This window comes from Trichinella spiralis (genome assembly GCF_000181795.1).
Source record: "Trichinella spiralis strain ISS 195 chromosome Unknown Scfld2, whole genome shotgun sequence".
Lineage (NCBI taxonomy): Eukaryota > Metazoa > Nematoda > Enoplea > Trichinellida > Trichinellidae > Trichinella > Trichinella spiralis.
This window is the reverse complement of record NW_003526941.1, coordinates 9842787-9856958: the sequence shown is the minus strand read 5'-3', so window position 1 is coordinate 9856958 and position 14172 is coordinate 9842787. Positions and strand designations below refer to the sequence as shown.

The 14172-nt window shown below is 33.3% G+C and overlaps 3 protein-coding genes across 3 annotated transcripts; all 3 read right to left on the bottom strand.

Moving 5' to 3' along the window:
- Positions 1-935: 935 nt before the first annotated feature.
- Positions 936-1633, bottom strand: Tsp_07587 (conserved hypothetical protein). The gene is given in 3 exon segments (XM_003381013.1): positions 936-1017; positions 1037-1092; positions 1310-1633. 3 exon segments carry the CDS (start codon positions 1631-1633, stop codon positions 936-938), a joined length of 462 nt encoding a protein of 153 aa, XP_003381061.1.
- A 395-nt stretch (positions 1634-2028) lies between these two features.
- On the bottom strand, positions 2029-2635 carry Tsp_07588 (hypothetical protein). Its single transcript, XM_003381012.1, has 2 exons — positions 2542-2635; positions 2029-2240 (listed from the first exon to the last, which is right to left on the bottom strand). Exons 1-2 carry the CDS (start codon positions 2633-2635, stop codon positions 2029-2031), a joined length of 306 nt encoding a protein of 101 aa, XP_003381060.1.
- Positions 2636-6496: 3861 nt separating this feature from the next.
- On the bottom strand, positions 6497-12604 carry Tsp_07589 (putative kinase domain protein). The gene is made up of 13 exons (XM_003381011.1): positions 12522-12604; positions 11768-12002; positions 10488-10635; positions 9669-10076; positions 9480-9596; positions 8589-8681; positions 8189-8515; positions 7877-8126; positions 7614-7805; positions 7263-7430; positions 6899-7133; positions 6666-6815; positions 6497-6628 (listed from the first exon to the last, which is right to left on the bottom strand). Exons 1-13 carry the CDS (start codon positions 12602-12604, stop codon positions 6497-6499), a joined length of 2538 nt encoding a protein of 845 aa, XP_003381059.1.
- Between the last annotated feature and the right edge of the window lie 1568 nt (positions 12605-14172).

Here is a 14172-nt window from a genome sequence, read left to right as displayed (position 1 = left end):
TCTGAGTGGACATCACATTGCTTGATGTCAGCATTTGTGCGCCATTTGTGTGTGATTAATAATCTTCTGTCAACATCAACAGAAGGCATTGGTGCCACAGAAATATCAATCAAAGTTGATCTTCAATTGTAGATAAAATGAAAAATGAAAACTAAATGTTGTTTCAAAATAATTATTTAAAATGGAATTTAAACCGTCAAATTTATTTTCCTTTTTGGTATTGCGTTTGAGTTCAGTGCTTAGCATTCGAGGGTTATTAGCTGATGAGCGAAACAAGATCAGATATCATCATCCGAAATTTGCCTGCTGAAATTGTGATGAATACGACTTTCTGGACTGGACGGCAATGAACAGAAAATGGACGCCCAAATGGATTCCGTTATTACTAATACTAGAGTAAGCGAGAAGTACACTATGAAGCAGGAAGTAAAATGCTGCTGGGCATAAAGCTTGACGCAGTTAATCCTTTGATTGATTGTTGGGGTAGAGCCCACCCCAGGGGGTTTTCTTTTCGTCGCATTCTGTCAATTTGCATTTTTATAGTCCGAAGCTTTGTGACATCTCTTTTGAAACAATATTACATGTTTTGAAAAAAATTTCAATGTTCCAGGAATTTTTGTTCGGTCTGCAGAACATCGTAAAGTCAAAATATACGCTGTTGGAATGTTGGGGTGGGCCCCATCTTACTTTAAAAAAACACGTGTAAAAAGCTGGAAGTATGTTCAATTTTTATGAAATTTATTTTATTGGATAGTTCGAAGAATTCTGTACATGATGGTATCAAAGTATTTCCAATTATAATAATTTTTAAGCATTGTATTGGCAAAAAATGCGACAAAATTTTCGTTAAAAAATTGTCATTTTTCAGTTTTTTCTTCGTGTGAACTTAGTTTTGTAAAATTCGTGGAACAAATTACAGACTTGAGTAGAGCACGTTATTCTGCACATTTTGATATTAAACTCAGTTCTATAGTCATTTTTTTGGTTCCGAAAAGACTACGTTTATCTAAGCCCTTTCTATAGTTTTAACATAAACATATGGAAAACTGTTGAGCAGGAAATCGATATTCCACATTTTCTTGATTTCAGTTTCTATAATTTATTCATTTTTATGTATTTTGATTAAAATTTTATTATTTGAAATAAATTTTAAGTCTCTTCTAGCTGAAAAATTCAACAAAATTGACGTAATAAATCTGTTGATCTCCCTTTATTTGGAAGTGTTAGGATTAACATCACAATGCTCACAGTAGCTGCGCAAATGTTCATTGCAGCATGTCTTTTTACACTTTATGCAGCTAGATCTTACTTTTTTGTCACGTTTTCTTCCAAAAAAGACGCATCTTCTACAGATGTGTTTTTCATCTTTGCTTGCTTCTGACCGATCGGTTGACGTCGCTGTTCCTATTTGTTCAGTCGCTTTCCTTACTGTGTAAGGAAGGGATTGCGGGGGACTGGCAGCCCGTTTCTGAAGAACGATGTCCACTAAATTTTTGCCACACTCCATTAAAAATAGTCTTCTACGCTGCGACTTTCGGGCGTTCCAATCTGGATTTTTACATGTCCAAATAACATATGCTGCTAGACCTGCGCAATCTAAAGTAGTTAACCATAGAACCATTGGCCACCGCATAATAGCCAATTCGTAAAAAATGAACAAATAGGCAACTCTTTTATTTGTCGTCAGCTGTTAAGTAATCGAAAATACTAGATTGATAGCTGCGTTTCATACGCTTTTATGCTTCCATTTCTTCCAGCATGGTTTCAATATTTAGAAGTGTTGCGCTAGATCAGAGTGCTCTTGAAACGAATATGTTTGATTGTTATTGCTTCTGAATAAGTCAATTTCTCCTTAAAGGGATCCTCAACTTTTTCAGATAACACATCTTTGTTGGCATTCGATTTTGAAAGCAATTCTTTGATTAAAATTTGATCAGAAGTTTCTTCTGTGCATTCGTGTACATTAAGTTCAGTTATACTCGGTTCTACCTGTTAGGTGCTTCACCGGAAATCATGCAAAATTTTATATTATATGGCGACGCGTAAATGATTCCAGCCAACCATTGCTTTATGCCCATCTTTCTTGCAATGTCGATTGCATTCGTTTGAAGCAATTGTCCAAATATTGGTATCAATATGGCTCAACAGCGAACGAAAAACTGAAACATTCACTCGTTTACCTCTGCATTGACCATTTTGAGCACTCTCCGACGCTTTGACTTCGTCAAACTGCCATTTAGCTGCAACAGAATTTGAGCTTCGTTACTCGCTACTGAGCTTTGCTTATACATTTTGTGCAAATTGTATAAAATTTATTTTTCAAAAACCAAATTGAATCTACTACTACACTGCGTTGACGAACGAACATACAAGCAGAAATATTTGTATTTCAGTGATAAGGAAATGGGGAACATTTGAGAACAAAATCAACGCTTATGATTTAGCTGACTTTTGCATTTTTAAATCATTCTACGCAACAACAGAATGCAAAACAACTCTGGTTTTCTGCTTAAATTCTCTCCATCATCGTAATCTCTCCACTAGTCTTTTGCCTAGCCCTATGGATATTGCTAACTATTCTTTTCGGTAGGTATGAAGCATGGATTGGCTTTTCATCTACTATCCAAGCTATCATTTTCTTTATTCTGTATGCACAGTACCTGCGCACTGCATCGAAGCAATTTCACACAATCTCTGCCAATGCTCAAACTCAGCTAAATTTTTCCCTTAGAACTGCAATGGCAGCTTCTGCGACGTAGAGTGCAGTATCCAGTAGACACCGGCTATCCCACTGAAAGCTAGTGATAGATCTGGAGAAAACAGCAGCTGTACAAAATTAGCTTGTAACTTGGTATGTAAAAGAAGTTGGTCAGTTGTTTCTGGGTTGGTGAAACATTTCTCTGCTGTAGCAGAGCTACTTTTTGCATTAATTCAAAAAGTGTGAGTCAAATTGAACTGAAGATGCTATTAACCAGTTTATGAGTATTTGAACTGCATGACCTGCTATGGTCAACGCAAATATCATCACATACTAGATATTGTGACGCTTCCTCGTGAAAATTACTGCACAATTTTATTCAATATTAAGCCAATGGAGGCGGCAACTAACTGCGTTGCTATCTAAAAAAGTCATTACGTGTCGAATTATAAAAACAATGAATGACCCAGATTAATCATGTTCATATAACATCTTATTGTTGCTTCTATATTTTTGTTAGAATGATGCAATTCAAAAATGAAAAAAATTAATTTGCTAAGAACAATTCAAGATTCTCAACTCTATTTTCCTTTATATCACTTCCCACTGTTCATCACTAGCTTGTGTTATTTTTTGTGTCGTAGGTTTGAGATGTCCTTTTGAATGATGGGAATAAATATTGATGAAATTCAGTTTGTATCTCACGGAACAAACATAAGCTAATACACAAAGGGAGGTGCTTTACGCACAAGCAAAAAAATTATACTGAAAAATTCTGGTTGTAAACAAAGGTAAAAAAGAATGGCTTAACATACCACATTATTATTGTGATATCACAAACAATCTATTTTTTTCAATTTTAAGATTGAAAATCTCCATAAATTTAGAAGAGGGCCTTTCACACATTTATTGTATTGTATATTTTCACACGCAGTACATATTGTAATGCAGTTCACATTTGTTTTATGCTGTAAAAAGCACTGTGTATTATATATATAATGTTTGCCTGATTCTGATGGACGTTTGATGAATAGCAGAAAAGTTTCTGTGCATATATTATGGGTTGTTAATAAGCATAAATATGAAGAAATGAAATTAAAAAAGTAGTTTATTACTTCTGATAATCAATCTTCTGTAATAAATAAAATATAAAACTGTGACGCGTTTAAAAAACATTATTTGTAAAGATCAATTTGTCTTCAATTGAAGAGCTAACTAGGCAGAAACATTTCTACAGTTTGCCATATATTGTAAAACATCCTTTTTAATATTGTGCTTGGAAATATACACATTAAGAATGAGAAAATGTAAAGTAGTTAAACATGGGGCTTAAGTGAATTAACTTAGGAATTGTATACTTATATTTTGTTATCGCAAAAAAAAAGTTATGCCAACGATTTTCTATCTAGAATTAAGAGAAATTTTCACCGTTAGATGTATCAAAAACTTTGATTTTCAAAAATGCAACATGTGATTACTTACGTCCATTTAAGGTAATTTAATGGTCATGGACCTATATAAGGGAAATCTTCGATAAATAATAATCATCCAATCACTGACCAATGCTAAATTAATGAATTAACAAATATTTGACAATTGTACCGTCAACGGTGGAATCTTTCTTGCTAGATCAACTGATTTTCTGTAAAAATTTACATATCCGAGCGTAAATAAATTCCGCGTACACTGTAAAAATACTACGGAATTAGCTTCTGGTATGATTAGAAAACTGAAAATGCACTTGCATTCGACTGCAAGGCATTCATCCACTAGGCTGTGACAAATCAAGCCGTTTAATTCAAGGGAAAAGGGCTGAATTTATAGAGAAGTTCAGTTCCGTCCATTCAGCTAACTGCAACGTATATTTTGCATTTAAAAGATATAACATCAGTTCATCCTATTCAATCTCTTCGTTCACGGTTCGTATATATCGCACAACTATCAAAGATTACATGTAGGAAATGTGACCAAATGGCAACAATTAACATAGCAATAGAAAATTAATTTTACCCGAACAATGGAAACCAAAGATATAATATATAAATCAAAAAATAAATCTGGAAAAACAACAGCAATCAAAGATTAATGTAAACAATTTTTTCTTTGAATAATAGATAATATTACACTGAAGCAATTCCTGGCCATCATATATAATTATTGACAGCTTTGTTGGAGGAAATAGACTGCGTTTTTGAAAATACTGATTATCAGAAAATGTCTGTTCGATTGCGCACAAATGAAGTTTTTCTTCATCAAAACTTTTCATACAAACACATGAAGATTTATGAATAGCATTATTTTGTCTCTTAGGTCACCTAGAAAAGGAGAGGGAAAGCGGCACAAGGGGAAAAAGACCTTTCAAAAATCCCTAAGCGAACGGGCCAGGTCAGGACCCTCTCTAAGAGTCACTTAAAACTATTTCTGGATTTCAGTTGCAATTAGCTGCAATATTTTTTCATTTCATTGGTTCGAATATTCCACTTAGGATTACGTAACTTTAACAGTAGTGATGTAACATTAATAATAAAAATTATTATTTGAGAATTATAATGAGCTTGTTTCAATCAACCAATAAGACAACTGCACGAAGGTCCAATAAAATAGCGCGTTCAACGACCAATAAGAAAACGAAGTCAAAATTTGACTTGAACTGGACCATCCCTGAAGCAGACAAAGTGTAATGATAAATATTAGATATATGCTAAGTTAATCAAAATTGTCTCAACATACTGCCTTATTATTATTGTAATATCACCACAAGCAAACCATTTCTTTTCGCGTTATAAATGACCCAGAGTTCAAGTCAAGGGATTAAAATTAAATTTGCGGTCAGAAATTTGAATGTCATTACTTTAGGCAAGAGTGCATGACCGATGACAAACTATCGCCTTGGAATGTACATATCGTAGCGTATGAATGATACAGACTAATAACCACTTGGAAGGCTGGCTGGCATAATCAGCTCAACAAAAAAGCGGGTGAAATTAAGCATGGATTGTACAGGCTACTCCATTTTCTTAAAGAAGAACGAGGCGTAATGGAAACGCTAACCAGCTGCTCTCAAGAAATTCTGCCGCTGGTTCCATTAGACAAATAAGTAGTAGGTACGCTGAAAAGCAACGATGGGTTATGATGTATACGGGTGAATAGACCAGCGGCAGGCGTACTTTGGAGCAGTTTCTTGAAGTTTTAATGGACCTCACGCCAGAACCAATTTTATGGCGCCTTTCAAGTGGTGGTTTTATATTATTACATTATTATTACATATTATTACCATTATCTGTTATTTGCTGTGGTTCATTTTTCACTTTATTCTTCATTGTTTTATTATCTGCTATTTGCTTTTGTTTATTATGCACTTCACTCTCCATTGTTTCTTATTGACATTGTTGTTCATTATTCTTGTTATTCTGTGTTATTTACTACTGATATTGTTGTTGTTGAGCATTCAAAAGTAAATTTCATTTAGAAAAATTGACTTCAAAAAATAATTAAACTTCATTTGGCTACCATAAAAATAAAACAGATATTTTTTTTAAATCATATTACAAATATTATATATAATATAATATAATATAATATAATATAATATAATATAATATAATATAATATAATATAATATAATATAATATAATATAATATATGATGGTAATTGCAGATAACAGACGTCACTGGGGAAGATGTAAAGGGCTTTTTCATTGGCATGGGCAGTATAAAAAAGGCTGCTGGGTAGAAGTAATGGTTTCACTTGCAAGCGGTGAATAACCGAGATTCTTCCTCAGTAAAAACAAGTGAATTTCACGGAATGTTGGTCTTTTGGATGGGTTTCGTTGCCAGCACTCCAGCATCAGTGAATACATCTCCTTGCAGCATATCGCAGGCTGAAGCAAATAAATCTAAAAGAAACAAAAGCAAAGCAAAATACCAAAACTGTAAAAAAATATAATTAATCAAAAATTCTTCTCACTGCTCTGTCATCTTGATAAAAGACCCGCCTGACATTTTCAATAATTTCTTCATCAGTCAGATTCTCATATGGATAAGATGCACCGCGGTTTAAAATTTCCCACAACAATACTGCAAACGACCAAACATCCGATTTTGTTGAAAACTCTTTCTATAAAAATTGCACAGCATATAGATAAATAAATATATATAATCATAACTTACTACTACTACAAGCTAAGCTCATTACATTACCTTGAACAAACTTTCCCAAGGCATCCATCGTATCGGCACAACGTAATTGTCATCAATTTGAACGTAATCGCGTGAAAATTCACTCTGTGTCATGCCAAAATCACCAATCTTGACAAAATACCGATCACCAACCAAACAATTGCGCGTGGCTAAATCACGATGTACGAAATTCAAATTTTCTAGATATTTCATCCCAGAGGCTATCTGAGTAGCCATGTAAACAAGCGTGCCATAACTGTAAATAAAAAATTTCTTTTTGAAAATGAAAGCAATTTACTTTTACTAAATTTAAAAACTTAATTTACTTAAAAATAACTTTTACTTAAAAACTACTAAATTTAAAAATATTCGGCTAACTACTTACTTTAGCAATTTCTTCTCCCTGGAACGAAGAAAATGATTCAAATTGCCGTAACATAAATATTCCATAACCATAAACCAAGGATCTTCTTCCATGTTAATGCCAAGAATATGAACTAAATTACGGTCGGACAAGTTGGAAAGTACATCAAATTCCCGTTGAAATGCCTCGCTAAAATGAAACCACTGATATTAAAATACAACAAACGCTGTCAGTAATAATTTGAAAAAAATCACCAATTTATTTAATTATCATTCGACTGATTTATTGTTTGATAAAAATTAATAATTAAACTGTATTCAAAATATATAGTTACAAGAAATATGAAATAATAATAAGCAGCAACTATATTACCGCACGTTGTCAATGGTTCCAGTTCGCAGACATTTCACAGCAACAAGTTGATGATCTTCGCTGCCCTCTGACCACATACAAAGATGTACTTCACCGTATTGTCCTTCGCCAATCTTTTCTAAAACTCTAAAATCACTCAACCGTACCAATCTGGGCCGTGGAATATTTGCCAGTTGTTTGCCTCCGTAAGGTCTAAAAATTAACAGCTTACACACACACAATCGGAATGGAAGTTTCTGAAAAGTTTTTGTGAAAAAAATAACCTAGGATCACAGCTGACCAACACTTTCACGTCTGAAGATGCATAATGCAACGAAGGATTATCATAATCCGAGTGAAAACTGTTTGGTCGAGGAACAGTCGCACTGCACGCTTTTGCAGGCTTTATACTACTCTCACTATGTGGTACACAGGTCGATGCAGCACATGGTGAAGAGCAATCATCAGAGGACGATGATTTTTTTTTGTTTGGAAGCAATGGACTCGTTGACAAACTTTCACTTTGAACTGGTTCTAAACAATTTAAAACATTTGAATAAATAAATGAATAAATAATAAAATGAAATGAAACGTACCAATTGAATAACATGGATGATGATGGGATAGCGCTTGTTTTTCAGGAAGAGAGAAGTCAACAACTTTGCTCAGAGTACAGTTTTCAGAATCAATCACATAAAAATTACTGCGCATATTGGCCGTTTTATCATGACAAAAAAACGGCGCCCATGATTCTTCGTCAGAAAGCACTTTCATCTGGCCAGTCTTCAAATCGACTATGATATGTTCCGGTCGTTGGGGTGACTTCAAACCTGAATATGCCGGTGATGACGATTTTCTCTGCCTCTGTCGTACAGCTAACAAAGCTATCACAACGACAAATATAAAACAGCCGCTGAATATGCCTAAAATTTAATCAGATTATATCATTCGCATTTTGTGCACCACTGACAACTGAAATGTACAAGTCGAACTCACCCACAATGAGGAAAATGTACTCCACAGACAGAGCACCAACTGGAGCAACGACAAAATTATTAACTGCTGTTTCGTCAACTTTAAATTCTTTCCCTTCAATTACAACACACACACATATATACATATATATTTTTTTAAATCACTACAACGCATAATTCACACTGTATATTATCGAAATGTCATCATTATCAAAAAATGACAAACAATTTTACAAAAGTAGAAAGTATTTCATCTTTAAAATTGTGATAATCATAAAAATATAGTATAATGAAATATAACATTTTCATTACCAGATTCAGACGAATGACCATTGCTTGCAAACATTTTCACATGATCGGTTACGTTTTCAACCAGTACATCTAAAAAAACATAAAGATATAAAGAAATAAATAATTTATACTTAATACAACAATATAAATCTAAAAAAATCAGAAATAATATTTAAGATACACAAAAATATGCAATCAAAAATATTCTATTCTAAAAGAATTTTTTGTTATTTTCATTGCGTTTGTTTTCTTGCCATTTTCGCGTTACTTGAAACGTTTGTAAGCTACGACTATTATTAGATTTTGAAATGCACGAATAAAAAAAAGCTATATCACAAGATTTCGTCACAACAACACAATTTTATTGCACATTACGTATCAAATATTTGGAACAGCTTTGCTAACAAGAACCAATTTTGAAAATTCACTCATCAGAAGAAAGAAAGTGAAACATCATTAATCACAGAAGTAAATAAAACTGCTGCCAGTTATTATTAGGGAAATAGACAGCTTGGTGTTGTTCCATCCATTTTATTAACAAGTACATTAAAATTGATATAATAATTAATTGTTTGTAAAAACAGTAGCATTGAAAAGTATTAATATATGTATATCTGCTTACCTGATGCAAATTGAATTTCACTTATGAAAAGCATTTTCGAGGAGAGTTCAAAGCTGAGCTTGACGAACTGGGCTACTCGTGGACGTGTGGGAACAACGAGCCAACCGGAGGCACGTTCTGCAGATATTGCAAACAAGCAAGCAGTGTTTTGTCAAAAATAGAAAAAGATAAATGCAAAAAATGACTCACTTGAAGAGTTTGGATCTGGTCGAAGTGCTTCGTTTTGAACTTCCAAAAAACGTCTACCATCAAAACTGAACAAAACAGACAAATGGGAAAAAGAATTATGGGCGTCCGAAATGTGGATAGAAACGGCGCTGAAATTGCGCGGCTGATCGAATGAAAAGACAATTTCAACCGTTGAACCGGGTCCGGAACTTTTCCAGCCAACCCACTGATAAGTAAAAGAAGAAGGGAATTTGTACGGATCGGCAAAGTTAGTGAAATCATTAGCTCCACCAATATGACCATCGGTCAATTGTCCGAGACCATGCTGAAGGACACCATTCGCATCTTGTACACCGTCGTAAGTTTTATCGGTAAAATCTGCGTTTTCATCCAAATCACCCTGAGGTACAGAGTAAGCAATAACGCCTTCTAAAACAAAAATAATAATTACAGTACATAAAAATTTTACATTAAAAGCGTCGCCCGCCCAAGTGTCCAACAATCTCCAATTTGATCAACAGACCAAAAATAAGCAACGTATAATAACAAAGCGCCTGGCACCAGAGCAACCAACCTCTCTCTTTCGGTAAGCAAAACAAACACTGGTGCGATCAGTAAGTAATATTTCAACAATTGCAAAGCAAACAACTTTAGATCAATTTAGGAAAATTCCCACGATGGGTTTAAATACATAAAAGCACGTATATACACATCAGCAATGGAGATTCTCAATAGAGAAAAAGGGATAAATAAACTTATTTCCCAGTTTCACAAAACACACACACACACACACACACATACTTGTTGTACGCATGGATTAAGAAACAAAAATTGTCGTACCTTCATATTTGCAGCCGTATAATTCCAATCGCATGCATACTGTACGGGGATATTTCGAAAAAGGTACGATGCGTACCCGGGAAGCAATAACAGGTGAATCCAAAACAATCTTCACGGCAGTGTTTGTATCGAAATTAGCCTTTATAAGCTGAAACAAAATTTTAAAAAAATCAACGTTGAACACTGAGCTAAATCATGTGATATTTCAATAGTGACAGATTTCTTTTTTTTATTGCAGAGAATGAATAAAAAAATAATTTATTGCACCAAGTTGTATCAAATAGATCGAACAAAACGCATTAATTAATCTACATGTAACAGCACATTCAATGAAATCTCTTTATCATAATCTCCATTGACATTTATTACGACTATAAAAAGTATTCACAAATAACAAAATATGATGGGCAAACTGCAAACGGCTGTTGTCCTCATTTTTTGTACATGATGTATCAGAATTTCATCAAGATAACTAACTAACTAACTAACTAACTATTATTCTGCAAGACTTCTCGCTCTTTGAATACAAATTTAAACAGAAAACATCTCATCAGGCTAATTAATAAAATAATAAACGCGAAAGAGATGTTATGATGAAGCTTTTTTGTCAATGATGGCAAATTAGCCCTCTGCAAAGAAAAGATACAGTAATAATAATTGATGGTCAATCAGTCCGCTGACTGGCGCCACCCTTGCCGGGTCACCATAACCTCGTCCTGCTTTGTCTTCTGATCAAGAATGCAGATTAGCCATAAATAGCAGTATCAAAAAGTAGCCGCCAATAGTTGAAAAAACGTGACAACGTGATTTTTACAAAATGATTTGCCTCCCTTCTTATTCGGTTCAACAGGAAAAAGAAATGTATTTGCTTGCTTGCACATCCACAAGTACAAAAATTAAATTATTATAAAACCCAACCCTTCATAAAGAATGCATTTTTATCAATCATGAAAATTGTTTAAATTAAAATTTAAACAAAGCCAATACTGATAAAATAATTATAGTTTCGTGAGAAGAAAAAATAAAATCACGCATCAAGAACAGCGATTAATCCCATTTCATTCATCAAATTCGCTTCTATTTGAAATAAAAGAAAACTCATTTCACTTTTTCCACTACTGCATTTATTTCATTATCAAATTATATTTAAAACCTTAGGAAAATATTTGAAAAATATTTCTCAAATTCATAAAGCAACAACTGAACTGCTTGTTGTCATTCTCGCCGCTTTCATCGACTGAACTGCATGCAATTTGATTAAAATTTTAAATAATACAAACTTCATTTCGTTGCTGATCTTTGTAGCGCATCCATTGACCACCACGACCAGGTCTCCAATATTCGAGTATGTAATGAAGAGGATATTCTTTGCCATGACCGCCGCCGAACCTTCCCTGAGTTTCAACGGCGGTCAAAACGTGCAATTGCTGCAAGTTTACTTCCAGATACTCGTATTGGGTTTCGTCAATCTGCGTCCTCGGGCACCAAGCCCCGCCTGCATTATCGATTCGAATTCTGAACAAAAGAACAATAATACATTATATATATAGATATATAGGAAACAATCACCACTATAAATTGTAAGTGTGGGTGTGTGCGCGCAGACTAACTACTACTATAGTTACAATGAATGCAACACGTAATGGAATGAAAACTTTTCCAATTTTAACACTAATAGCTTAACAGCAACTGAAAAAGTGAATCACAATAGCTAGCGCCATGTGCAACAGCATTCACTAAAGATGAAAGCATTATACACTGAAAGCAAGCGTTGATCGATCAGAACACCATCGTAAATAATAATAATAATAATAATAATAATAATAATAATAATAAATCCATTTTAGTTAATCAGCTCGTATGAAAATGCCCTTAACAATAAAGAAAAGAAAAGAAAAACAACGATACGCAACTAAAGCTAACTGTTATGTAGTAGAAATGAAAAAAACAATAATATACATACATACATACATACATACATACATACATATATATATATATATGAAATGATAAAATTACAAACGACGCTCTCACCTGGCGTATTGGGCCCCAACGCTAGCTTCATCAAAAGATGAACTTGCACTTATATCCTGGTCCAAAATTGCACCAGATTCCATACCAAGTGCATCATAACAACTACCTGAAAATTAAAATGAAAATTTTGATAAACTATAAACAATTTAAAATAAAAAACAGCAGTAACAATAGCACAATAGCATAAAAATAAAAGACATGTAATGTGTCAGTTAAAATAATTATTACGTTTATGGTGGCAGATTTAAGTCAAAATTATAACACATATGAAGAAAATGAAACACATTTTCTCCAACCACTTCTTGATCTTCAATTTGGGGTATTGCTTCTTTTATCCACGCCAAAGACAAAGCACCTGACATGAACAATATTATAGAGTAAGGCAGACTTGGAGGAACCGACTCAAAGAAGAAACCAAGCCAAAATAGAATAAATAATTGTTATTCTTCTGGGCATTTGCTGCGTGCGGCAGGTGGAAATTCAGTAGAAAATTAACAGTCGAAAATTAACTGATTGACAAACTCAAACAATTGCCAAAATTTTACATGCCATGCAGCTTTATTTTTATTGCGGAATGAATTCACTGGACGGGAAATATTCAAACTGCAATTTATCAAACCAAATATGAGCGACTGGGAATAATTCATTGAAATAATTGAAAAATTACACAATCTATATCCTTCTAAATAAACATTTCAACTTTTAACAAGACTCACATTTTTTATAAACACAAAAATAACAACAACAACAACAACAATATTATACATATATAATTATAAAACATGATCTTTTTTAACATTTTTTACTTCATAATTGAATAGTAGAAAATTAAAAATTTTCGTTATTAAAAGAAAAGAGAAGGATGCGGTAGGACAGTCAGCGGCCACCGTGACGGACATTAAAAAAGGGCGCTGACCTGTACATATTATCTTTCACCAGCTCTCGAAACGCAACAAAATATGCTGCCAACTTGCAACAAACAATAAAATGAACAACAAACCATGCAATATATCATCAGTAATCATACTACTACAACCAACAACAATAATCATAATCATAATTATAATCAAGTTAGTCTGCTCAAATAATAATAATTATTAAATCAATTCAATTTGTAGTTTGATTTCATGTATGATGTACTAGATATGAGCACTATTATATATACATATATATATATATATAGGCATAAAATAAAGTCATCACTAGATTCTTCTGATGGTTAAAATTTAATTTTCAAAGCAATCAGTAAAATTAAAACAAGCAAACAAAATACATGAATAAGCAATTCTATATTACATAAGAATAAATGCTTACCGAGATCCAATGCCAAACATAACCGAAAAGTTTCAAGAAGCAACAAAATGTTGAATGAGCATAACTGGGATATAATTCCACTGTAACAAGCACCGAATACTGTGGTAGTAGTGGTCATGGCAGACGATTAAGCGAACTAACGAACACTATCTCTATATCAACAACAGTGCTTCTCTTAACTTGCACTTTTTCGTAACAAAGCTGAAAAAAGAAAAAGAGAAACATCAACTTTATCATTTGACCCGAATAAAGCTTAATAATAAAAAGTGGAAAGAAATATAATAACAATGAACAAAAATTCCTAAAAGGATAAATAACAATGGAAAATAAAAAATGC

What these genes read in the sequence shown, in the direction of transcription:
- Tsp_07589 (XM_003381011.1), bottom strand. Translation starts at nt 12,604, where the DNA reads ATGGAATCTGGTGCAATTTTGGACCAGGATATAAGTGCAAGTTCATCT. An exon ending in ATACGGCTGCAAATATGAAG is followed by an intron (nt 10,077 to 10,487) that starts GTACGACAATTT and finishes TTTTTGTTTTAG; the next exon opens with AAGGCGTTATTGCTTACTCT. An exon ending in TCATCCATGTTATTCAATTG is followed by an intron (nt 8,127 to 8,188) that starts GTACGTTTCATT and finishes TAAATTGTTTAG; the next exon opens with AACCAGTTCAAAGTGAAAGT.
- Tsp_07588 (XM_003381012.1), bottom strand. Translation starts at nt 2,635, where the DNA reads ATGATAGCTTGGATAGTAGATGAAAAGCCAATCCATGCTTCATACCTA. An exon ending in TAGGGCTAGGCAAAAGACTA is followed by an intron (nt 2,241 to 2,541) that starts GTGGAGAGATTA and finishes ATTCTGTTGCAG; the next exon opens with CTAAATGGCAGTTTGACGAA.
- Tsp_07587 (XM_003381013.1), bottom strand. Translation starts at nt 1,633, where the DNA reads ATGCGGTGGCCAATGGTTCTATGGTTAACTACTTTAGATTGCGCAGGT. An exon ending in GAAGAAAACGTGACAAAAAA is followed by an intron (nt 1,093 to 1,309) that starts GTAAGATCTAGC and finishes AATAAATTATAG; the next exon opens with AAACTGAAATCAAGAAAATG.